Here is a 27,139-nt window from a genome sequence, read left to right as displayed (position 1 = left end):
AAAACATACAAAAGATAAATAAAACCAAGAGTTGGTTCTTTGAAAAGGTAAACAAAAGTGACAAATATTTAACTAGACTCATCAAGGAAAAAAAAGAGGGACCGAAATAAATAAATAAATTAGAAATAAAAGTGGAAAAGTAGCAACTGACACCACAGAAATACAAAGGATAGAAAATATTACGGAAATCTGTATGTCAAAGAATTGAACAACCTAAGTGAAATAGATAAATTCTTAAAAACATACAATTTTCCAAAACTCAATCTGGAAGAATCAGATAACTTAAACAGGCTAATTACAAAAAATGAAATTGAAACAGTTATCAAAAAATTTCCAGCAAACCAAAGTCCTGGACCAGATGGCTTCACAGGCGAATTTTACCAAACAGTAAAAAAAAAAAAAAACTAACACCTTCCTTCTCAAGCTATTCCAAAAAATTCAAAATGAGGGAAGACTTCCAAGCTCATTTTATGAGGCAAGCATTATCCTCATTTTGAAACCAAGCAAAGACACTACAAACAAAGAAAGAAATCTATAGGCCATTATCCCTGATGAACATAGATGCTATTGTTTTCAACAAAATATTAGCAAACCAGATCCAGCAGTATATTAAAAAAGATCATACATTATGATCAAGTTGATTTATTTTGGGGAGGCAAAGGTGGTAAAATATTTGCAAAACAATAAACATGATTTATTACATAAACAAAATAAAGGATAAAATTACATGATTATATCAGCAGATGCAAAGAAAGCATTTGATAAAATCCAGCACTCATTTATGATCAAAACTCTCCTCAAAGCGGAAATACAGGGAACATACCTCAACATGATATAGGCCATCTATGACAAACCCACAGCCAACATCATACTCAATGGGAAAAAAATTAAGAGTAATCTCCTTAAGATCAGGAACAAGACAGTGTTGCCCTCTTTCACCACTTTTATTTAACATAGTTCTGGAAGACTTAGCCACAGCAATCAGAAAAGAAGAAATAAAAGTCATCCAAATTGGAAAAGAAGAAGTAAAACTGTCATTATTTGCTGATGACATGATACTGTACATAAAAAACCTTAAAGTCTCAGTCAAAAAACTATTAGACCTGATAAATAAATTTGGTTCCCCATATTGCCTTTCTTGACAAGAATGGGTATAAAACCCAGTGATTTCCATAATGAAAGGCAGTTATTATTCAGAAGATTTCTGTCTTGATAGGTTGCCTCTTTCCTTATCTTTTGGCTGGAGAGGAAGTTTTTTGGGCGGTGGCTTTATTGGTCTGTGCTCATTGGTGTTTTTGTGTTTCTAACTTTTCTCTCACCCAAAATAGACATTTATGGAATAAGTTTCTTAATTAAATTAATGCATGTTTATCAGTAAAAAATTATAAAGTAATAAGTGTTATAGCAGAATTTAAACACAAAACACTTTACAGGGCAAGAGGGAGAATATGAATGTTTGAAAAAATTAAGAAACTTCACTGAGAGGGCTCATTTTCTCTTGAAACTTTCACAGAACAAGCACAGCTTGCACAGCACGCTCTGCATTCTGGAAGTAAAATCATGTGATGCCACCAGGTGGCAATATTGCAAAAGAGATTCAAACAGGAAAAGAAACACTTCAATAAGCCAGCTCCTTTCAACCCAGAAAGTGTGTTTAAGTGCTTTCTCTCTTCACTCCTCATAACTTCAAAACATTATTTCTTGCCCTTTCTTTCCCTTGCTGTTGGACACTGACACTCCTGTTACAGGCTTGTTCAGGGAGTCGTCTGGCACTCAGACCACTGTCATCAGTCAGAAGAGAGAACTAGTTCTGAGTATGTTTCCAGGTTCTCAAATAATATGCTTCTAACTCCTATCCCACTGACCTGCAGATAATTTTGATATGTCTCACCAAATGGAGAGAGATAAAAGGATAGGGGAGAAGCAAAACTAACATTTTTTGAAGAAGTAGACACTATATCAAGCATTTTATTTAATTGCCACAAAACCCCTATCAAATTGATACCATTTTTTAAAAAATCTATTACACAGGCTAAACAGTTATTAATATATGCATGGCTGATCTTGTTTCAACTATACTCTCACTTCTTGCATCCCACCACCTCTGGAATATTTTGAGGAAAATTTCAGATGTCATATTACTTCATTTGTAAATGCTTTTTTTTTTTTTTTTTTCTGAAGCTGGAAACCGGGAGACAGACAGACTCCCACATGCGCCCGACGGGGATCCACCTGGCACGCCCACCAGGGGCGAAGCTCTGCCCACCAGGGGGTGATGCTCTGCCCCTCTGGGGCGTCGCTCTGCCACCACCAGAGCCACTCTAGCGCCTGGGGCAGAGGCCAAGGAGCCATCCCCAGTGCCCAGGCCATCTTTGCTCCAATGGAGCCTTGGTTGCGAGAGGGGAAGAGAGAGACAGAGAGGAAGGAGGGGGGGTGGAGAAGCAAATGGGCTCTTCTCCTAGGTGCCCTGGCTGGGAATCAAACCGGGGTCCCCTGCACGCCAGGCCGACGCTCGACCACTGAGCCAACCGGCCAGGGCTGTAAATGCTTTTTTTAAACCTATCTCAAAGAAATGAGAACTTAAAATAAAAAGTATAGCCACAGTATCATTATCACATTTAAAAATAGATCAGTACCCTTAAATTATTAAACATTCTATTGGTGTTTAAATTTCTCTGGTTTTCTTATAAAATAATTATAATTTTTCTATTCAAAGTAAGATCTTAGCAAAATCTATACATTGCATTTTTTTTGGTAAGTGATAAAGAAGTTTTCGTCCTTATTTTAGAAATAGAATTGGAAAGAATAAGTTTTTCAGTATTTTAATACCAATGTGTTGCATCAGATGTTATGATAAGAGTTTAGAATGCTAAGATTAAGAAGTCACAACCCTTCTGCTCTATGGATTCAGTCTCATGTTATGAAAAATTCTTTGAATATTACTATAACAAAGTTTATCAGATTATATTATAATTGTGTGTTATATGCCTGCCTAAGATGCTAGAATTAAATTCTTGAAAGGCAGGAGCCATCCTGTGTTCAATACTTTATCTCTAATAACTAATACATAGCCTTTGACATGTAAGAAATATTTAATAACTGTGGGGAACTGTGAATAATTTGCCCTGGTTGAACAATAGAAAATAGTGCATAGTTTTCAGCATGTCAGCACATGATATTTTTAATGTAGGTACTCAAGTTACCAGGTAATGTGGAAGCATAGGTTGTAGACAGGGAGACAGAGGAGAGATTCAAGACAGAGAAACTGAAGACCAGAATCAGAGCAGCAGTAGTGAGAATGGGGAGGAAACAAACTTCAAAGTTATCAGTGAGATAAATTTGGCAGCACTTGCAATTTTCAGAATTTTGGCTTGGGTGGTGATGTGGGTAATGGTTGTACCATCAGTTTTTAGCTCTTTAAAAATTTTATAGTCATTGCCATGTTACAAGGACATCGGGATGGCAAAAAGTGCCATGATGAGGGGTTCTTCCTTGCAGAAGCTGAATGGACTTCATCCATGTGTGCCATAATCTTTATATATTCTGTTGCTGATGCCTTTGTATCAGCTAGGTCATTTTCCTAATATTCAGCTTTGGTTCTTTTAGTGTGAACCTCAAACTTGAAAGATGACATGTTAGATTAGACTTCTAGAAATTACACAGTTTCTGGAACACTTATAACATATACCTATACAAATAAAATATAAAGAAGGCAAACTATTTCTTCTTGTTTCACAATGCTCCTCATGTAATTTCACATACCAAATAAACCATTAACATTTCTTTTTTATATATAAAGAGAAAAACAGGAACTCTATGGGAAATCTCAGTTACTTTGGGTTAAAATAAATTTTTCTACAGAGTTTGACTTAGGAAAATTTTCCAAAAATATAAAAAATTTGGGAATTTGACAAACTAAGCCACAGATCATCCTCAAATAACATTTCAAAGACAGATACAGAAGTTTCCTTGTTCTGAAAACAATTTAGCATTTTTAATGTTAAGAAGATATCAGATTAAGGATTCAAAGACTGATGAAGACAATGTGAAGCACATTTCATATGGCTCAAATATATTTAATGTCCACACAGAAAAGTTTTTACAATATATTATTAGAAGTAGAGCTATAGTTAAATTTTTTTTGTCATTTTAGCAATCTAAAGAAAATCAAGTGTCAGTTTTAGACATAAGTACATTTTCATATCAAAACTCAATTAAAAATGCTTGGGCGAGGGGTATGCAACATAATTTAATGACAAAATAACCTAGACATGTTTTCTTTGAATATATGTACCCTGATTTATTAATGTCATCCCATTACCATTAATAAAAATTTATTAAAAAAAAACGCTTACAATGGCCTGACCTGTGGTAGTACAGTGGAGAGTATCGACCTGGAACACTAAGACTGAGGTCCCCAGCTTGAGGGAAGACTCAACGACTTGAATTTGGGCTCACAAACTTGATCACAAGGTCACTGGCCTAAGTGTGAGATCATTGACATGATCCTAAGTGTGCTGGCTTGCAGCCCAAGGTGTCTGGCTTAAAACCAAGGTTGCTGACTTTGAGCAAGGGCTCACTGGCTCAGCTTGAGCTCCCTAGCCAAAGCATGCACAAGAAGCAATCAATGAATGACTAAAGTGAAGCAACTGCATGGTGATGCTATTCATTCTCTCTCCTTCCTCTCTCTCTCTCTCTTCTCCCTCAACAATAAATTTTAAAAGCTTTACAATAAAAATTCAAGTTTTAGCCAACTTGATTATACGAAGTAAAATTATCTCGCTTGACCTGTGGTGGTGTAGTGGATAAAGTGTCGACCTGGAAATGCTGAGGTCGCCGATTTGAAACCCTGGGCTTGCCTGGTCAAGGCACATATGGAGTTGATGCTTCCAGCTCCTCCCCCCCTTCTCTCTCCCTGTCTTTCTCTCTCCTCTATAAAAATGAATAAATTAAAAAAAAACTTTTAAAAAAACAAAGTAAAATTATCTCATCAACTTTTTATATACAATTAGTTTGTCCTTCAAAATTATAAATTCTTCCTGACCAGATGATGGCACAGTGGATAGAGCATCGGATTAAGATGTGGAGGACTCAGATTCAAAACCTGGAGGTTGCCAGCTTGAGTGAGGGCTCATCTGGCTTGAGCATGGACTAATTCAGCTTGAGCGCGGGTCTCTGGCTTGAGTGTGTGATCATAGACATGACCTTATGATAACTGGCTTGAGCCCAAAGGTCAAAGGCTTGAAGCCTAATGTCACTGACTTGAGCAAAGGGTCACTTGCTCTGCTTTAGCCCCCAGGTAAGGCACATATAAGAATGCAATCATTGAACAACTAAGGAGCTGCAACAAAGAATTGATGCTTCTCATCTCTCTCTCTTCCTGTTAGTCTGTCCCTATCTGTCCCTCTCTCTGACTCTCTGTGTCAAAAAAAAATAGAAATTCTAATTTAAACAAAAATTATTCTACCTTTTCTTAAGAAAATGCACACACTTTCATGCTCTGGCTGGATAGCTCTGTAGTGTCATCCAAGAATATGGAGGTTGCCAGTTTGATCTCCGGTAAGGGTATATACAAGAGCAGCTAGATGATTCTGTCTCTCTCTCTTCTGCCTCGCAGAAAGAAGAAAGGAAGAAAGAAAATACACCTTCATATCTTATATCTAAGAAAAAAAACACATTTACTTTCCTCTAATATAGAGCTGTTTCCCTTATTATTTCTGGTAATGTAGGTACGTAAATAGATATTAATAAGAAAAGGGAGTAAAGTGAATTAGGCATTAAATTTAATATACTGGAAAGCCTGCTTCAATAAGAACCTACAGCATTCACTTTTCTAGGAAGCTATAGCATTTACAGGTTCATTAGGCCATTGTGTCTTGGGACTTAATCCCCAAACTGGTTAGGAAAAACAGTTTTTTCCAGCTTCTCAGGGTACAACCAATCCAACTTTAGAATGTGGAGAGAGATACTTCTGTGCTTCCACTTTAAGGTATGCGCAGTGATAGCCAAGATGGTAACTACAGAGACTTGTTAATCCAGCCTAGTAAAAATATCTGATTGGTTAGTGGGAGGAATCATTGCAAGCCCACAAAATTTTAAGAAGATGTGGCACTTATATACAATGGAATATTATTCAGCCATAAGAAATGATGACATAGTGACATTTAGGACAACATAGATGGATCTTATGAACATTACACTAAATGAAATAAGTAAATCAGAAAAATCTAAGAACTGTATGATTTCACACATAGGTGGGATATAAAACTGAGTCTAATGAAAATAATAAAAATGAAGTGGTTACCAGGGAGAAGGGAACCTGGGAGAGGAGAAAGGGGATTTGAGTGAATGGGGAGGGGGAAGGGATGAGCATAAGGGTGTAAAGAAAGACAAATACAAGGTGACAAAAATTACTTAACTTTGGGTGATGGGCACACAACATAATCAATAGTTCAAATGCTATAGAAATGTACATCTGAAACCTATGTACTCTTTTTTGTTTGTTTGTTTGTTTGTTTGTTTTTTTCATTTTTCCAAAGCTGGAAATGGAGAGGCAGTCAGACAGACTCCCGCATGCGCCTGACCGGGATCCACCCAGCATGCCCACCAGGGGACGATGCTCTGCCCCTCCAGGGCGTTGCTCTGTTGCATCCAGAGCCATTCTAGCACCTGAGGCAAAGGCCACAGAGCCATCCTCAGCGCCCGGGCCATCTTTGCTCCAATGGAGCCTCAGCTGTGGGAGGGGAAGAGAGAGACAGAGAGGAAGGAGAGGGGGAGGGGTGGAGAAGCAGATGGGCGCTTCTCTTGTGTGCCCTGGCCAGGAATCGAACCCAGGACTCCTACATGCCAGGCCAACACTCTACCGCTGAGCCAACGGGCCAGGGCCTGTACTCTTATTGATCAATGTCACCCTGTTAAAGTTAATTTTCTAAATAAAATTTAAAAATTAAAAAGGAAAGAAGCAATTGGTTGGCCTAAGGAAAAGTTAGTTTCTCCCAGCCCACAAATATAAACACAGGCCTGACAAAGATTTGGCCCTTCTCTATTTATTTATTTATTTATTTATTTATTTATTTATTTATTTTTCTTCCTTTTTTGTATTTTTCTGAAGCTGGAAACGGGGAGAGACAGTCAGACAGACTCCCGCATGCGCCCACCAGGGACAACGCTCCTCTCACCAGGAGGCGATGCTCCGCCCCTCCAGGGCACCGCTCTGCCGTGACCAGAGCCACTCTAGCACCCAGGGCAGAGGCCAAGGAGCTATCCCCAGCGCCTGGGCCATCTTTGCTCCAATAGAGCCTCGGCTGCGGGAGGGGAAGAGAGAGACAGAGAGGAAGGAGTGGGGGTGGAGAAGCAAATGGGCACTTCTCCTATGTGCCCTGACCGGGAATCGAACCCGGGTCCCCCGCATGCCAGGCTGACGCTCTACCGCTGAGCCAACTGGCCAGGGCCTCTCTTTTTTTTTTTTTTTGTCTCACTTAGGAACGCATGCTCGCTCTATTCACTGGGAAGCATCCATGCTGCATTGCTGGGAAGCTGTCTGTGGGCCAGCAGCTGCATGCTTTCTCAAGTACAAACTTTGAGCATCACCTGGACTGGACTGAAATTTGATATGGACTAAATCATTGTGCAGAATATCTGAACTTTGGTCTTTATACTATGTTTATTAAGAATAAGACTGAACTTTTCCCTTGGCAGGACAGGTGGAAATGAGACGCTAGGAAACTATGGGCAGTCTCCAATTTCAAACCCAAGTTTTACTGTGAAAGCCTACATTTCTTCAGATGTGGTTCCTATACCTGCTCTTTTTCTGACTGCATTAAAGAACTCCATTTCGACCGGTAACATCTGGTGCCCTATGTGGGACAGAAGAAGTAGTAGCTTGTGGTAAGAATTATGACCTCATCCTCTTTCTTGAGGCAGGGGCTGGAATGTTTTCTCAGTTGTCCCTCTACTGACACCTGTTTACATTTTCTGATTCTTTTTCTCTCTCCTACTTTGTTACTGTTTCAAATCTGTAATTCCTCTTGGATCCAGCTTCAAGAGTGTGGGCTGAGCACCCCTGTATTGTTGCCTAGCAACAATGCCAGCAGCTTCTATCTCAGCATACATTAATGGTAGGATGCACTTTCCACCCACCTGCCCAGGGTGTCTTTGCTCCCAGTGCTGCTGCCATGGCGGCTCACAATTCAGATCTCACACAAAAGGTCGGTTCGTATGGGGCAATGAAATGAGGGGTGTCAAGCTAATATCATGGGTTTTAGGACTGGCATGCAAGACCTAAAGCACGCACAGCTGCAAGTGCCCAAGAAACTAGCCCAGGAGCCTCCTCCATCAGCCACCAGGGCCAGCCAAGGGGTATGCCATGTGGGTACGGCCACACAGCTCCACCCCTCTTTGTCTATTCTCCACCTCCACCTGGCCTGCCTCTGCAGCCTGGGTCAGGTACCACGGAAGTGGTGCAGCTGGAACTTTCTAGCCTTCTGCACTCAGCACAACTTCCATAGGTTGGATGCAGAAAATCCATCGGCAGCTACATGCTCATGGCAGTTGCTGTAAGCACAGGTGTTTAACTGTGCCCTGAAAGCCATGCAAACTGTTACAGATATACAATAAGTAAAAAAAAGAAGAAGAAAAAGCCTCGATGTAAATACAAAAAAAATTATATTAAACAACTCAGAAAATAATGTTTTTTGCAACTTCCACAGAACTAAACTAATCTGGAGGCTGATTAAATGATAATTTTGTACCCTTTTGTACCAGAGATATCTGGCATTTTATACTCTTTCTAAAGGAGGCTGACAGTATTTGCTCCCAGGGCCTGCGGTACTAATCTCTGTCTAGCCATCCTAGCCAATCCTCAATATGGCTTAAAAGGGATATGCCCTCTTTTGCCACTTGAAGAACCAGGACTGTTAGATTATGAAAGGCAGAACAACAGGTTGCTAGCCAATTATTAAAGGCTGCATCTGTTTCAACCAGCAGCTCCCTATGACAGCTAGAGATACACGACCACTCCCCTTCATGCAGCTTGTGAATTTTGGCCATGGACACAGAGATCCTCGTGTTCTAGATACCTGGAGGAAGAGATGGAGCATAGGATATCCCATAAACTATGGAAAATTGGTCTGTTTTTCTGAATTCAAGAGGCAGTGTTCAGGTCTTGCCAGAAGCCATCACCACTTGTGGGTCTGACCTGTCTTTTCCTACTAACAGCCATTCTAGAACAGGGAAATGGGATATTTGGAGATCCTGGAATCTTAAGGATGCTCACTTACAAGGCCTACACTTGTGAAGTTTGGGCATTATTGTAGGGCAAAAACTGTATTGAGGTCTTTGGAAGGCCATAAGGAGTAGGGGAAAGCATAGGTTCTGTGACACTGGGGCTGTTAGGGGGTCGTGTGTCAACCTAGGCAATGACCACACAACATGAAGCTAGGAGAGTTTGGGATCACCCATATCTCCCTTCAAGTACCAAGTTCTTACAGGGAAGGAAATTTCTCTCTCCAAAAAATGACAAGCAGTATCACATCTTCATTCCCAAGTTCAGATCCAGATACCCCAAACCACTTGCTTAACCACCTTTGCATACCCTGGAATTTAATAAATGTCCAAAGCTGGGCCTCCTGTGCCCCATCCAGGAGGTAACAGGAGAGCCTGTGGATTTGCTTTTATGTTTTACCTCTACACTCATCCACCCCCACTTCAATACCCATATGGTTAGCACATAAAAAGTTTTCAGTAGATGGTAATTTATGTAAGCCCTGAAAATTAAGAAGGGCTCCAGGTCACTAACTGGGCTCAAATTAAATAATAAAATAAAATAAAGAAAAAAGCTGATTCTAGCAGACATTTTTTGCACCTGGATTCTCATACAAACTGTACTCCTGGTGAAGCCTGCCTCTGCACTGAACTGCTTGCACTGCATTTGTGCAATTTGAACCAACCCTTATATAAAAGTTCCTGGAGTTGTAGTCTAACCAATAAGACCAAGCATCACCATCCAATTAGAGCTACATCAGCTTTGACCAATCAGAGTGGTTCTACTCTGGCCAATCAGGACAATGCCTTTTGGAGCAGAAATCAAACTGTAAGGATTTGGCATTCTCATTTGCATGAGGACAGACTTATCAGGAACCAGAGGCAGGTACTTCTGTCAATATAATCCAGCTCTCCTCTGGCTAGGAGAGAGCACTTTTCATGGAAAACTGAAAACTGCATTTCCCTGGCTGAAACATTTAAGATGTGTCTCATTGGAGCAGAACAGAATTGACCAGATTGGAGAAGACCATTGTGGAGTAGAACAGAGCAGAGCAGAGCCTCCACCTCACAGCTGTGCTGTTTTCACAACCACCATGTATCAATGTTTGCACCAAATAGAGTTTCCTTCTTCACCACACCCCAAATTGGAGATTCCTGTTGATGTTAAATCGGTGCTAACAATAATTTGTTGGCACTTATGATAGGTACTGTGGATCATAAATACTCACTGATGTAAACAACACTCCACGCTCTGTCAGCCAGATCAACTCATATAAGAAGAGCTTGAAATTGCTTTAAACAAATATTTTTATTTAGTTTATGAATACATATATATTCTAATCTACTCCCGCCTCCCATACTCCCACCCACTACACTACCCATAAACCCTGTAATCCCTCCCCAGCCCAACCCAAAATCTAGAATCAAACATTAAATGAGGGTACAGAGGAACAGTAAAATTAGTAGAGCATATTTAAAGCACAGTAACAAGAAAATATGTATCACAAATACCCCTGTTAGTAACTGAAAATAATGTTCGTTCTCCTGTTGTAAAAAGGTGAGACTTCCCTCATTCCTCTTTGTCAGGATGTCCAATGCATTTTGTCAGTATCTCTGAAGGGAGCTTTTACTTCCTGTGCCATTTAAACACTGCTGCTGCTGCTTGTATACAGAAAATGTGGCAAATCACAGTTCTTCCGGAAGTCTTCAGTCCAACACAGTCCACACCACACCTATGTTTACATCATATAGTTGCTATGGGGTATGAGTGTGCACAAACACTTAGGATGTTTCAATCATTCCACAAAGCTTGTAAGCAAGGACAGAGCAGTGAAAAATGCTGAAAAGCTGAAAGTCATTAAAGTATCAAGTTCATTTTCATCTCCTGGAGGGTCCAGGAAGCATTTCTTAGGCAGGTGCTGGAGTAGAAAATACACTTCACTAACTATCTTATAAAATCAAAGGCATTTTCTTTCTTTCTTTCTTTCTTTCTTTCTTTCTTTCTTTCTTTCTTTCTTTCTTTCTTTCCTTCTTTCCTTCATTCCTTCTGGGCTATTTTATATTTCACTTGATTTGTATTTAAATTTTTATTTTATTCAGGGTGTTTTTAATATTATACTTTTCTACTTGAGTTCCAAGTTGCAGGTACAAAGATCTTTACAAACATAGTCTCTTAGTAAAAGCAGCAAAAACATATTCACAGTTTTCCAACTCTTAATGAAGGCTGCTTATATTACCTTAAGATAAGTGTTTTTAGTGGGAAACCCCTCTAAAGCGAAGGCCTTGTGGGCGAGCTCGATCTCTACCTCTCTCTTGGATGTCTTCTTAGATCATTCCACAAAAACATTCAAACCAATAACAACTTTACTTCTAGTAGGATCTAATTTCAAAATAATAGCTAGAGTTGCTCCTTACTTGTAAATTCTTCTACATTTCTTTTTAAATTTTTTAATTTATTGATTGAAGCAAGAGAGAGACAAGATCATCAATCTGTTCCTGTATGTGCTCTGACTAGAGATTGAAACGGCAACCTCTGTGCTTTAGAATGATGCTCTAACCAACTGAGCTATCTAGCCAGGCTGCTACAACATTTCAACTAGTCTATTTAACATATATCTATTTATATAAATCTAAGTGGGGGCACTTCCTTCAGAATCTGCATTTATTTTTTCAAGAAACTTATCTTTTGTGTGCTGTCACACACACACTCACTCACACAGATGCATGCACTGACACGTATACACAAACACACACATACACCTATACATACATACATACACACTTATACATGTGTGAACACACATATACCCCCACATATATAAACATACATACATGTACACATATACATAAAAGTATACACACAGATTTACTGTATTTACATTTTTTCCCTCAGTATCCACCTTGGACATCCAGATAAGGCTATTTTCTTCAGCATCCAGCTTTCTCTAGGATATAACAAGGCTCCTTTCCAAGCTGCAGAACAACAATAGTTGATCCAGTGCTTTGCTGTTTTCAGAGAATAGGCCCATTAACCAGCATATTTGCAAGTGAAACCTGAAGTCTTATATAAACCCCTGAAAGTCTTTAGTTTTTTAATATGGGGGAAATATTGACAATAAATTTGTTGGAAAACACAGAAAGGTCTTACTTGGAAAAATCACAAAGTTATCATCACATATAAGATAGTTCTATTACAATTAATAGGACAGGAAGTTTTAACTAGACACAGAAAACTCAACAAGAGTTATCAGAATAAACAACTTCATTCTTACTCTCAAACTGTCCAGACTGGGTTTATCTCCTTCCCTTCCTCATGTGACCGAGAGGACAACAGTGTCCCTCAATGAGGCTTTGTCTCAGAGTCCAATTCATATTATTATACCCATTTGTTAGTAGGACAATTATCATGTTATAAGGCCAAAAATGTAAGTGCTACACAGATTTTAACAACTTAAGGTCAGCAACTACAGCAATGTACAAAATAGTCATTTAATCACAGTTAATTTATTCAAACAGTTAATTGATTGAAAGTATGACAAAATTAAAATGTAGATTTGAAATATGCATTATGAAAAGATCTGGTCATGTTTGTTTTAAAATACAGTAAATCTGTGTGTATACTTTTATGTATATGTGTACATGTATGTATGTTTATATATGTGGGGGTATATGTGTGTTCACACATGTATAAGTGTGTATGTATGTATAGGTATATGTGTATATGTGTCAGTGCATGCATCTATATGAATGAGTGTGTGTGTGACAGCACACAAAAGATAAGTACAGGAGGGAAGGAAATTCTCAAAGAGGTCTTCAACTCAGAACACCTAAAAGTAAATCCATATTACACATATACAAGTGATCAGCAACAAATTACCAGTATCCCAAATATATATGTCAGGGGATAAATTTCTCTAGTCCATCCTGTCCCATTAAGTTGGGAAACTAGACAAGCTACATGTAGATCTTAATCTCATAAAAGCATTTCTTTAAATGTCCGGGACTGGACCAAGATACTTTGTCCAATGCAATTTTATGGCATTGGACAAAGGCTGGTATGTGCAGTTGAATATGTGAAAGGGGAGAATTTGGCAACTTCTCTCATCCACCATTGCTGGAATTCTCTTTGTTCAGTTATACATTTCAAAAATGTTGTTCTCCTGATAAGAAGGTGACACTGCTATCACACTATCAATGGGAAATACACTTTAAATTGTTTCTCCTGGAAGTGAAAAGTAATTTTTCAGAGCTATTCAGAGAACAGTTTTGTTGGATCTTCTCAATGGCTGATAACCCATGTTCAGAAAAATGTTAGCTAGGGTGAGTGGTGCAGTCTTTAAACAGACACACATGGAGTTTTGAAACTGAAATTCCATAGTTCTTTAGCACCATGCTCAAACCCACAAAGCTGAATGGCTGTACATGGGTTAGAGCCAAGACCTAGCGCTCATTAGCACCATATTCCAACCAAATAAGTCCTCCAGCCAGAAACTACTTACAGAGTTAGCACCCCCAGACTTGTCTGGGTGTTAAGTTCAGATTAATTGCTGCTGAAAAAATCTAAACAAACCCCACAAAAAACTCAAACTACCGAGAGGCCCAATTCTTCAAGGATCCTGTCCATCATCAAACCTGTTGGGTACGCAAAGTCAAGGCAGCAGCAAACATTGAAGCTAAATCACCTGTCAAGCTTAGAACATTCCAGACCTCCAGCCTTACTAAGGGACGGGGTTTTGATTCTTTGGAGGATAAAGGTAGGAATAGGGAGTGATTTACCTGGGAATGAGAAAATGTTACGTGAACATAAATAGCACAAAAGTTCAATAGTTGTTTAAATTAAAATGACAGTTCTTTTCTCTAAATTTCATTTAAGTCTAAGCAGGTAAAGGAGCATATCAGAGCAAGGTATAATTCCTCTAAGAAACACTAGCTACCTCAAGATAATTTCACTCTGCCCTCTCGTGGGGAGGCAGAGCCTTAGATAGTCAGCCTGATCGTTCTGGGATGTATCCATCTTGCCAAAAGGAGAATGAAAAAGACAACTCTGTCCTTAGAAGAATGAGGATTTAAATAAAGAAAGAAAAGATATCAGCAGAGCTCACCACTCACAAAGACTAATTTTAAAAACAGCTGAAGCTGAAAAGTTATGTGCAATTTACAATGATGTCACCAGTAGATATGGTCATCTACTTAGTCCAGGACTTCTCTAAATATTTAGTCCTGTACTTGTGTGACTATAGTTCTTTGTATTTTTTTTAACTTTTTTGTTTGTTTTGGTAGTGATCATAGGAATAGAGAGGAGATAAAAGATTCATCAATGAGAGTGAAAATAGAAAGGAACAGAGACTAAACTACACTTTTTATCTCCTCAAATTGTTCTTGATATAAAAAATGGATGCAATACTTAAGCACGTATGGAAAATTTTCATAAATAACTGGAGTTTTAACTTCAAAGTATCTAATTTTTGCTTTCACCAGATAAGATGACCAGTCAGAAGCTAAACTCCAGTTAGCCTGCTTCATGCCCCGGGTTGCTCTTTTCCAGAGGAAACTCAAAGATTTAATAAACTTTGAATAATATTTCTTTGGTAAAAAAAAATTAAGATGAAGAAAAGGGAGATGATTAAGAAAGAAATGGAAGGAGAAATACACATACACTCTAAAAAATCAATAACCTGTTCTCAAAACTGCTAAAATCAGTAAGTTTGGACAGTCACTATGCAGTTCACAATAAATGCAGAAGTAAAAGTCTGAAGCCCATCAGCTGAGCCTGGAACTCCTAAGACTATCCAAGGTTATGCTGTGGTGATAAAAGTATGTCATTATCGTTGTTGTTAATTATTAGTTTTATATTTTAAGAAGTTATGTTCCTTCTTTGGGGGAGTGACTATGGGAAAGAGAGGGTGAAGGAGAGGAAGAGATAAGCAAAAGTTAGAATTCTGTAAAAATAGAAAGATTTTTTTAACAAAACAAAATAAAACATGAGTGTCTAGAAAAAAAAACAACCTTCCTGAATTGAGCACAATTCCTCCAAAGTAAACTAAGTCATGTTCTCGGTGTCACTGAATGGTACTCACTTTGCAACAGACACAGAGGGTACAGCCTAAGTCTGGACCATTTCCTCCACAATCCTGCAGTGAACCATCCTATCTCCCAGGAGGGCACAATTGGAAGTCACTTTCTATGGTTTGAATTAAATGAGAAAGATATATAGAAGAGAAAATGTAACCAATGGCCACCAATCCCTTGGGTCATTACACATTCCACCAAAAAAAAAAAAAAAGCCTATGGAGCAAGAAAGAGATTGCAAAGTTTATATCCAGAGACTGTACCCCCCACAACCTAAGGCTTCCACTAAGGGTGAGAGGAGTTTGAATTCTGAAGAGAAGAGAAATATGGGAGGAAATTGACAAACCATAGCTAAAATGCAATGAGGAAGCAGTAGTTTAAACTATGCATTAGAGTTCGAAGAAGTAAGAGATGCACAGATAGAAAACAGAGAAGGAATGAAGACAAAAGAAAGAATTAGAGAAGGAGTACTGAAGAAAGAAGAGACTGAGAAAGGATGAGGAAGTTGGAGATGGAAGAAGAGGGGCAATAAGAAGAGCAAGGAGAGGAGAAAATGAAAGAGAATTAAGGGGAGAGGAAAGGAGTGAAGAAGAGGGAGAATTTAAGATGGACAGAAATAAGGGAAAGAGGGAAAAGAAGAGAGGAAAGGGAACAAAGGAGACATGGAAAGAGAGTGGAAAGAAGAAATAAATTTGTAGGAGTAGGAAGAAGAGAAGGGTGGAACAGAAAAAGCAAAGGAGGAAAAGATGCCAGGGAAATGAGATAGAAGGAAGGAGGGAACAAAAGGGAAGAGATGAAAAAGAGGAAGACATGGGGGTAAGAAAGGGAATCAAGAACAGGGGGAAAAGAACCCACCCTCGTCTTGGCATCTTCCTGACATACACAAACTGTACCTTCAAAAAAGGCTTAATAGCATTGTCTCCACATGAAAGGCAGTGACAGTTACTTCCTTCTTGTCTCTCTTGAAATGTCATCCTCATAGGCTAGAGAGATGAAAAAAAATCAACAATGAACACATTACACTTTCATTTTTTCTGGAAAAAGAAAGACAAGACTAGACAGTACTAGTTTATATGAGACAAGGTATGATGTTAAATATGGGGTCAAGAAACAAGAGATTTTCTTTTTTGAGTTTGCAGTGTTGACATGGGTATTTGAATTGTCAGTGTACTAAAAGAAAGCCATCATAAAGTTATTATATTTGCAATCTGGAAAATTAGCCCTGGTGATGTGGAGCTAACTATTTAACTGCCTTGTTTTTTCTTGTAAGATTTCTCATTCTCATTCTGTCATAACGAGGTAAGATTATTTGCATTTACAGGGAGCTCTAAGTTCCCAGATAACCCAATTAAATTTCAGAAACTATACATTTTTCTTATATCACTTCTTTGGGAATATTATGGACACAATATGGACATTACATTCTTTTCCATTAAATAAAATATAAGTAATCTCTGGGGCTTTTGCAGCCCCTGAGACAAGTGCCATGGCCAGATAGACATACAAAAAATGAAAAAAGGAACAGAATCAGAGATAAAATTCAGGAGACCCAAGTCAAAGTGTAACTTTCCTTTGAGTTATGTAAGTATCTCTTAAGAGCCTGTAGATCTAATATATATCTTCAGTTTTGCTTACTGCAGGGAGAAAGGAAATGTTGGAAAGGAAAGAGGAGTAAAGACAGAAGAAAATGAAAGAACAAGTGAGACACATATGGTGGCTCACATGGTCTCCTCACATTCCAACCCCTTCCTCCATTTCCCCCAACCATAGAAAATGAATGAAACAATGATTTTGGTCCCACCCTATCTGTGTTTTTGAGGATGGATAATCTATCGCGGTCTGGGCAGCTTAAACTCTAGGCACTGTTGGGTAGAGAAAGGAGGTTTCCACCTCTGGGGAAGGAGGAGGACTGGGTAACTCATCAAAATCTTTGAAGCGTGGAAATTTGGGGACTACAGGATTAGAATCCACCCTGGCAGTGGGTGAGACAGGGTTCAGTTGGCGGTGCTCTCCTCTCAGGCGGCTGATTCCATTTAGCAGCATCTTCTGGATTTCCATGATGACCTTCTGAACTTCAATATAGAAGCTATCACTGAGCCAGCAATAGATGTAAGGATTGTAACATGTGCTGCTAATTGCAAGCCAGTGGAGAAAGAAGTAGAGACCATTGTGGCTTGAAATGGATTCACTGGATAACAACACCAGATAGAGGTTGAGGGGAAGCCAGCAGATAGTGTAGACAAGCACCACCATCAGCAACATCTTCAGGCTCTGCTTCTTCTTCCCACGCTGGCAAATGTAGGTGTGGATGTTGATGTCATCAACAGCATTATGGATCCACAGTTTCTTGGCCACATGGCCATAGACAACCATCAGCACCACCAATGGAAAGATGAAGAAGAGCAAAAAGGTGGTCAAGTCAAGGTATTTCCATGTGGATTTTGAAGTATATGAGAAACGGGGGAGGCATACAGTTTCTTCAGTGACGTTTCTAGGTTATAAGAAAGAAAGGAACATTAACTTGATTTTCCTTTACCCCCAGCCCCACAGCTAGGTATTATAACAATAGGCCTTAATAAAGAGACATATTTACTATTTGTCTCTGTGCTAGGAGTGAACACTAGAGTTATAAACTGGGAGCTTTAGGCTACCAATTCCAGATCTTTCATATGATATCTATATAGGGAAACAATAGACCCCAAACAGCAAGTGGTATGCCTAACAATCGACTGCCATGAAAATCTTTGGGTACTCATAATACGTTCTAGTTTAGAGGAATTTATTTTTGTGCCCATGTTTTGAAATACACTATTCTAACCCCTATGCCATTCCCCTTATTCCAGGAGGCTTCCAAGGTCATCAGTTGCTGAAATCTAGACACTGACCATCCTGTGTTCCTCTTACCCAATCTCCACTTGGTAAAATTTTTGGTAAATGGCATGTGGCAAAGCAGCACAAGTGCTCACAATCCAGATGAGAATGATGCAAACATTGCCTTGCATTGGAGTAATTCGGGCCTTCAGGGGATATAGCATCACCTGAAAGAAAAGACACCAATCCAGTTCAACAGTGCAAATTAGAATACTTACTAGTCATTCTTCAACTGACATTCTTTTGTGAAAGTGGAAAGACTTGGGAGGTGGGTGAGTAATGTACTTTGGATACTAGTTCTGCTGACAGCAAATGAGTGGCATTTTGTTTTATGAAAAAGCAAAGTTAGTAGTGTAGAGAGAAACATTTAAATGAGAAGTGGACTGATGTCAAAGTTTCTTTCTGTCTCCAAATTGGGAGTTCAGTCAAGGATGAATGTTCAAAAGTGTAACTTATTTTTTTATTTATCACATATTGATGAATCAGTACTCTACATCCCTCCATCCTTTCTCCCACTTGGTTCCCTTTATGTCCCTCTCCCTTTTCCTTCCATCCCTTCCCATCTTGATCCTTCTGTAGTCAAACTTTCTTCCCTCCCTTTCTCTCTTCTACTTCTCTCCTTCCTTTTCTCTATACCTTTATCATCTTCCTTCATCTCCTTTCTCCATGGCCCCTGAAGTACGGTTCTAGCCACAACTCCTTCAATCTCCTTCTATATTCCTCCTACCTAACTTGTTTCCTGGCTCCCTCTCAACTGGTTAACAATGTAATTCCTCCCAGATTCTCACCCCAGACCCATTTATTTTCTTCTTTTTAAGTCATTTCCATTCCTCCTCCCAACTCTTTATTTCTTAATTTTTCAATTTCTTTCTACTATATTTGTTCAGCCCTCACTTACAGACTTCAAACCCACCTCCCAGACTCAACCCACTACCAGCCCTGAAGCCACACCCTCCTCTGACTCATCCTTTCCTTAATTCTTCCATTAGCTGGTCCTGCAATGCAGCAAATAAAAAATGTTTTCCAAAGAAGAAGAAGAACAGTTTTTTTTTTATCATTTGTTTATTGCTGTATCTCTGTTTCCATAGCACCATATCAAACATGAGGGTATTTTTATTACATAATATTTGATATGGTGAAAGTCTATAATTTACATTTTGCAATACTTCTAAATTAAGCATATATATGTATTTATGAGTTTGTGTGTGTATATATATGTAGATTGTAGATATAATGTATTATATGTAGATATAATGTAGATTGTCCTACATGCACGTAGATTGTCTCAAGGAACTCAAAGAACATTTTAAATTATTTGTGCTCTTAGCTGCTTCCGTCTGTCTAGAAGAGAAACCTACCCCTTTATAAGACTTCAAAAGCCCTGGTTAACACATACCCGATGTCGGTCTAGGGAAATAGCAGCCATGCTCATCACAGTTACATAGGCACAAGAGTACTGAGCAAACCGACTGAGGTGGCATGTCAGCTTCCCAAACATCAAGGAATTACACAAATAGCGCACCTGTTGGAGAAAGGACATGGTGAGGCACAAGGACTCATCCCTGGGTGTTTTCTCTTACAAACTTAAAAACACAAGTAAATAAGCCTCCTTGTTTCACCAAACTGCTAACATTTTTGTCTTAGGAAGGAAATATTTTCACACTGCAGCTCCCTAGACTTTTCCATTTCTCCCCACAAAAACAGACTAACTTGAAGATGCAGACCCCAAGTCACAAAAATTGTTAGCCACAGTCCATTCCAAGCACTGCCTGTAAAAGATGGGGAAACAGGCTAAGTCTTTGAGACAAAGCTCACTCTAATAGCCCTCTCCCCTTCACCCTGCTTCCTTGAGCCACTTAAGCCTCTCAGTCTCTGCTAAGGCAGGAGATTAATTTAGCAAACACAATCACAATCATGCTTGTAGCCAACCCCCTCCCGAGTTCCAAACAGTTTGCAAAATTTCTCAGCAATTCCTCTCTACGCACTTTCCCAATCAACGCTACCCGCTTCAGCGCTTTTTCCTAACCCGCGGTTCTCTCTGTTGCAAGTGTCAAGTTGTGTTTCTGCTCCCATAGTCTGAGCCCCAACTCGCACTCCCCTACACCCAGCTTACCATGGTGAAGGGCGAGCTGAGAAAAGCCAGCATCATGTTGGTCACGGAGATGTTTACCACAAAGAGGCCGGTGGCAGTGTGCATCTTCTTGTACTTCATAATTACATGGTTTAAGATCCAATTCCCTAGTATGGCAGCAAATACCACTATGGTGTACCCTATTACTAACCAGAAATGTACCTGCTCATCCTGGGTCACCATCTCTGAAGCCATGGGACCTGATGTGTCAGCCAGGTTGTCCATGTTTGAGAGATGGTCTGGTAGCTTATGGATCATAGAAAGCACGCTGCTATCACGGCCTGAGCTACCAACAGCAGGCGCGGCATTAGACATAGCCTGCAGCACCTGGGAAGCGGTGGAGGTGATCAGATCATCAAACCCGCTCGGCACACTCAGAGCTTCGGGGGTCAGCTCGTCCTCATAGCTCATGGTGCTGGGGTTCGGGTAAGCCCCTTGGGGCGATTCGATGGTCGGGGCGTCCAGCTTGAAGCCTTTGGGAAACTCCCAAATCCTTAAGCTACTGGGTCAGGGAGAGCCGGGTGAAGAGAGGAGGGGTAGGGGTCTCCACAGAGCTCTTGGAGAGTGCTGTTCAGCCTTCTGCAGCTGTGAATAGAGAATGCGCTCTCCAAGGTGTGGGATGGGGTGGATGGTAGGGTAAGCAGAGGGGACCCGCAAGAAGGAAAGCAAAAAACACCCGCTGGACCTGCTCGGTGTGCGCAAATGCGCAGAGCTAAGCTGAGCTGGGCAGTCTAACTCCCGGGCGGGCGAATGCGGTGGCTCCAAACGTTCCGCAGCTTAGTGTGTGCAGGCCGTGTCCAGAACCGCAACGCCAGGCGCCGCCCCGCAACACCCTCCCAGCACCGTTTCTCCTTCTCGTAGTTGGGAGTCGTTCCAACTAAATATCTGGCGCCTTGAATCAGTCGGTAAATTCGTCTGTGGGTCTACAGACGCCGCGCTCTGAGCCAGTGAGGACAGCACCTTCTGCAGCCTCCCTTTATAGAATGTCTAGAGCTTGCAAGAGAGCCAATGAGGAGCCGCAGCTGAACCCTCCCTCCCCCGCGCCCTGTCCATTTGGCTGGAGAGCTAAGGGGGCTGGCAATGTCTTCGCTGCTAGAGCCTCAGGCCCCCTCTTTTCGCTGCTCTTCCCTGACTCTCCCTCCTCCCTCTTGCTGCAGCTGGAAGCCCAGACTTAGGGGATCTTCTCTCATCAACTCCCATGATCCGCCTTCGTCACCTCCCTTTTCCCTTACTCTCCTTTTTTTCTTCTGCATCAGTGCCTGAAATGCCATCTAGGAGCAGTGGCACTGTGAACTGAGAAGGGGAGGTGGTGACCGCGGTGGCATCTGGACAGACAGTGATCTGACTGACAAGCTGGATGCTTCATTTGGTACTAGCAACCTGGGTGGCCGCCTAGGGACAGTGATCTCCAAGAAGGGCTTGCACAAATGTTGTTATTATGCAAAGAGAATGAGACAGTTGGAGAATGGGGGGGGGGACACTGTAGAGTCTCTGAGAGACCAAGTGAGGGTATCTGGAAGAAGGTGAACCTAGCATGTTTCTGATGCTCTGCTTTCTTTTATGTGCAGCCACCAGCTTCAGAAACACCTTCAATGACCCCAGGGTCTTCATCCAGCCTCCTAGAAGGACACTGCACTTTTGTCCAACACCCAGGGAGTAACAGTTTGGGAACTGGATGTGGCAGGTTAGTGGAGAGACTGACAATGATGCCCAAGGAGAGTTTAAGATTCAGGAAGCTTTCGCAAATCAACTGATTATCCCACAGTCTGATGCAGCAGTAAGAGGGAGATGAAGTTTATTCTTAGGAGTTATAATGGAAAAGAGGTTGTGTCTGGGGGTTGCTAGACTGCCTTTTATCTTGGGAGTTTTCAGCTGCCTCCTGGAAAAGGGATCCGGAGATATTTCAATCACAGCTAGAACAGCTGAACTGCTTCTCTAGAGGTGCTTTAGGGAACACAACAGAGCCCTGAGCTTTTCAGAGTTTAAGAGTGTTTTTCCCACTGCTGCTAATATTCTTATTTTTATTTTTTATTATATTTATTTTAAATTTATTTTTAAATTTTGTATCTTACGATCTCCCTCACTAATTTACAGGTAGAAAAATGGAGACTTGGGATGGAAAGAGTTTAAGGAAGTCCACAAAGATAATAATCTAAAGAAGCAGGACTAGAAATGTAACCTGGCAGCCCAGAACGTGTTGCTGTACAGTAAGTAGTCACTGAGAAATCCTGGTGTTTGTTTCAACCGCAGTGTGAAGACTTCCTGTTCACACTCCATGTTGTGAAAAGACTGTGAAGAGAGCCAGCAACTGCACCCCTTTTCTTTAGAGGAGCCAGTAAGGGAACAGTCCAATATAAAAAACAACTTATTAAGGGATAAGCAGGCATTCATTATTACTATCATCATCATAACATCATTGCATTGTCAAAGATCATCAATCAGTCATAAAATAGGCAAGCAAACTTCTGTTGTGCTTGTGTGTGTGTGTGTGTGTGTGTGTGTGTATCTGTCTGCCTTGGCCACATCTTGCTGTTTATGGGTTAAAGAATGTTTAAGGAAGACATTGGAGGATCTTGCAACCTTTTTTGGGCTATCCTCATTTGTGAGAAAAGAGTGGCTGAGGTTAATATAGAAAGGTTTATCAGAAAAAATTATTAAAGCTATATTTTGTGAATGAGAGCTAATCCTTTTGAATATAGACCTAGATATGGATAAAATATCTGGTTACTAGGCAAATTCTTAATAAGAAATGATGACATAGTGACATTTTTGACAACATGGGTGGACCATGAGAACATTATACTGAGTGAAATAAGTAAATCAGGAAAAGCTAAGAAGTGTATGATTTCACACATAGATGGGATATAAAACTGAGACTCATGACATAGATAAAAATGAAGTGGTTACCAGGGGAAGGGTATTTGAGAGAGATTGGGAAGGGAGTGGAGATAAAGGTATAAAGAGGGACAAATATAAGGTGACAGAAAATGACTTGATTTTATGTGATGGGTATACAATGTAATCAACAGTTCAAATGCTTTAGAAATGTTTATCTGAAACCTAGTACTCTTATTGATCAATGTCACCTATTAAAGTTAATTTTTTAAATAACCTACAAAAGTTCATTTTCTAAATAAAATTTGAAAGGAAGGAAGGAAGGAAGGAAGGAAGGAAGGAAGGAAGGAAGGAAGGAAGGAAAGAAGGAAGGAAGGAAGGAAAAAAAAGTAAGTTGTATTTTATTTGAGTGACCCACAAAACAGAGACACGCAAGGAAACACTTTGAAGAGAGATTATAAATGTTGACTCTACCCCAAAATCTACTCCAGAGGTGGGAATCACTGATCTCTAGTTTGATCTCTCTGTAGCAGTTTCTAAGGGAAGATCATATATATATATATATATATATATATATATATATATATATATATGGGCTTTCTAAGGGAAGAGCCATACTTATATATATATATATAAGTTGGCTATTCAGGAGGCATTTTTCTCTGCTCATCACCATGGGCTGACTTCCCAAGGGATTCAAAGGGCCCCAAATTTGGCGAGGAATAAAGGGTATCTTGACATATAGTGAAAAATAAGATATTAAAATATATATATAACTGGAGAAGTGCAGAGGTTCCTGTGGCAGGGGCCAGAATGGAAGGATCAAATAGGCAGAGGCAGAACCCAAGAGGTGGGATTCTGAAATGTGGTTGTAGCCTCCACTAGCCTCTTAACTATGGTCCTTGGCATCTTTGGCTTCTTGATCCAGAGTCCCTGAATCTCACAAAAAGTTGTTGGCAATACCTAAATTCTAGAGAAGTGATGGTTTCATGCAACACTATTGTTAGATTAGATTCAGCAAAAAGGAAAATGATGCAGATTATATCATTTATCATCAAACCACTGCTGTCATTCTTTCTACAAACAAAGCCATAATATATATGTGAGCTTCTTGACCCACAAGTACTTCAAGTCCATGAGCTACCTGAAACCTTGCATGACATATTTAGTTTATTGGAAGAAAAAAGGAGGACTGAGGCTAGTGATCCCATCCATGCACCCACTTTATCAGTAAGAGAGGGAGTTTCCTGGCCATCTTTAGACCAGGAACTATTGGGGATTGGAAGAAAATAATTCAGAACAGTCTTTTCTCTTGAGCAGCTTATAATTGCAGTAAGTAAAATAATCCATGCCAAGAAAATAGTTAATTCCAGGCAGGTGAAAACTATACAGACAGTCAAATTTAAAGGAGCAAGCAGTGCAGGTGTGGAGCGGGGGTTGAAAAGGTTTTGCAGAAGAGCAAAGGTTTGAACAATTGAATGGACATAAATGACCAGAGAGAAGGAAAAGGGTGGTGAAACTTGGACCCCCAAAAAGCAGGAGTAAGCCACAATGATGAAAAATTGCTCCTGTTTCATTCCAGGGACAGGGACAGAAGAGGTTTTGGATGGAGAGTTTAGTAGGTGCAGTTCCTATGCATTTCTCTAGCACTGATGTTTTTTTCTAAGTATTTTCTGTGAAAATACAATGGCTAACTATTGAGGAAACTAGTTTTACTGTCATCAATAGGAGAAGGCTGTCTCCTTGGTACAGTAAAAGCCGAAACAAGCATATTAATTCATGTGATTTTTTCAATTTATCTATCCATTGAGCTCCTGGATTTTTTCAGGCAAAATAACTCTCAGTTCTTACAACTGTGATCCTCTGAAAGTGTTTAGTCTTCACCATTGGAGACCATTTACTTAATTTACAGCTATATCTCACATCAAGTTTCTTCTAATATCACCACTACTTTCCTACTCTAAATTCTAAGCTATAAAACACAAAAACATGCACGCAATCACACAGAAACCAAACCTACATTAGGCATAAAGTACCTCTGTTTTCAACCAGACCCAAGTTACAGCTCCAAACTTGTTTCCTGGCTCTCAGTGCAGTTAGTTCTCCTCACAGAGTTCCTAAATGTCTGGTTCTTACTCAAATCCTGACAAAGATACAAAAATGGCACCACTGATTCAGTCAACCTTAATATTCAGTGGAGACTGAATAAATTTTTCCTTCCAAATCCGGAGTCCGGAGAGTCAGGGAGAGCTGAAACAGTCTTCTTTAGTCCAAACATCTGCTTAACTTTACTCAGGCAAGAAATCTTGTGACACAAGAACAAACTCTGGTGCAAACATAATCTTTTTTTTTTCACATGTATGAGACCAAGCGTATCTGGCTGCTAAAGAGTATAGCAGACAGGTATAGTTAAAAAACAACTTTATTTTGAGTAGGGGGAACGACAACACAGCACTTAATAGCTATACTGTAGTCTGAATCCTGCTATCAAACATAATCTTTAATACTCACCTTGCCCCTTACTATTCTTTCATGTCTTAGTCTAAACTTAATTGAAACTCCTTATCTTCTATTAGATACTCTATAATTAATTGTCTCAAGTCCCATTCAGTTCTGATGCCTGTTTGGAACCCTTACTTAAAGTCTAAGTTCTTACCGCCTATTAATAAGGTTGTTGGTTATGCTTAGCCCCTTCTTACTTCCACCAATAATTCTCAACACTATACTGCCCACCAAATTGGTTTTTATGATGCTGACAGATTGTGATGGGCTTGTGACAAAGAAACATAATCACCTATGTACCTTGGGTTTTGTGCCAGGCTCACCAGGCTGTTCTACCATAGCTAGCAACTTATACTGGCAATAGTACTCTCAACTTCTTGATCCACTCCCAGGCAGGAACCCCAATCAAGATACTAATTTCACCCCAATATTCCATTCTCCCTGTAGTAGTCACAAGCAACCTATGCTTCACATCTAATTTCACAAGTTTCAAAGATTCAAGGCTTTCTTTGCAACACAATTACCTGATTCCAAACCATAGCCAAATGTTCTCCTGTCCAAGAGGTCACAGATGATTATGCCAAGTTGTAGTCAATGTTGTTATGGTCACAGGGAACTCTATAAGGTTATCTATCCTTCCTGGAGTCCATGTACTAATGTACCAGGATTAGCTGGAAAACCTCTCTAGACAGGAGCTTCCAACTCCAGGGGAGGAAAAAAATCCCACTACCAGGAAGAGGCAAAAATAGAAGGAAAAACCTATGGTGACATCATTTCAAATGAGAACCAGATATTACCCTATTGTTGACAACTGAACTGCTTGGGGTTGCAAGTAACAGGGTCCAATGGGACAATCAAAGGTGAGTTCCTAAATATAGAGTTCATTGGCTTTTAATTATGCCATCTCCCAACCCAGTGAAGGTGTTCCATTTGTAACAGGTTTCCCGGCCTCAACTTGCAGCCCTCTGGCGAAAGGAGTTTGCATACCAAGGCTGCCTGTTTTACTGCAAACTTGAGACGATTCAGATCTGCACTGAGGCAAAACTTGCTTTCAAATTAGTTCATGCCTTTAGCCTCACTTCAGCTCTCCAGGGTCACACACAATTTGAATAATCACTCTTATTTATGCCAATTTTTCAGATATTTAAGACAGTGTCCATATTTCTCTAGAGTCTCTTTTTGTTGAGGTTGTAAGGTAGATGGAGCCTTGTAACTTGAAGGAAAAAATAAAAACAGTTCCTAAGAACTAACAGAGGAAACACTAAAGTAGATTGACAGCAAGATAAATAGTACTGTGGTGCTTGTTGTGGAAAAAAAAGGAAAAAGAAATGGTGACATATCGCCATTTATGACAACATGGATGGAATTTGAGAATATTATACTGAGTGAAATAAGTAAATTAGAAAAAGCTAAGAACAATATGATTTAACACATAAGTGCAGCATAAAACTGAGATACATGGTCATAGAT

At 39.9% G+C, this 27,139-nt stretch overlaps 1 protein-coding gene and 1 non-coding gene across 2 annotated transcripts; both read right to left on the bottom strand.

The window, feature by feature from the left end:
* Positions 1-15,552: 15,552 nt before the first annotated feature.
* On the bottom strand, positions 15,553-21,184 carry LOC136316905 (G-protein coupled receptor 83-like). Its single transcript, XM_066249255.1, has 4 exons — positions 20,315-21,184; positions 19,598-19,723; positions 18,235-18,368; positions 15,553-17,821 (listed from the first exon to the last, which is right to left on the bottom strand). The coding sequence occupies exons 1-4, from the start codon at positions 20,741-20,743 to the stop codon at positions 17,179-17,181; spliced, it is 1,332 nt and encodes a 443-aa protein (XP_066105352.1). The 5' UTR covers positions 20,744-21,184; the 3' UTR covers positions 15,553-17,178.
* A 4,339-nt stretch (positions 21,185-25,523) lies between these two features.
* On the bottom strand, positions 25,524-25,654 carry LOC136317996 (small nucleolar RNA SNORA63). Its single transcript, XR_010727977.1, has one exon. It is a non-coding gene; the product is annotated as a small nucleolar RNA SNORA63 (small nucleolar RNA).
* Between the last annotated feature and the right edge of the window lie 1,485 nt (positions 25,655-27,139).

The sequence above is a fragment of the Saccopteryx bilineata genome, chromosome X (assembly GCF_036850765.1).
Source record: "Saccopteryx bilineata isolate mSacBil1 chromosome X, mSacBil1_pri_phased_curated, whole genome shotgun sequence".
Classification (NCBI taxonomy): Eukaryota; Metazoa; Chordata; class Mammalia; order Chiroptera; family Emballonuridae; genus Saccopteryx; species Saccopteryx bilineata.
The sequence above is the reverse complement of the archived record's forward strand: the minus strand, read 5'-3'. Positions and strand labels throughout refer to the sequence as shown.

Excerpts from the sequence above, each read along its gene's own strand:
- LOC136316905 (XM_066249255.1), bottom strand. The coding sequence starts at position 20,743 with ATGAGCTATGAGGACGAGCTGACCCCCGAAGCTCTGAGTGTGCCGAGC. Across the intron at positions 18,369-19,597 it reads TTTCCCTAGACCGACATCGG|GTGATGCTATATCCCCTGAA; the intron begins GTATGTGTTAAC and ends CTTTTCTTTCAG. Across the intron at positions 17,822-18,234 it reads TTTTACCAAGTGGAGATTGG|AAACGTCACTGAAGAAACTG; the intron begins GTAAGAGGAACA and ends CTTATAACCTAG.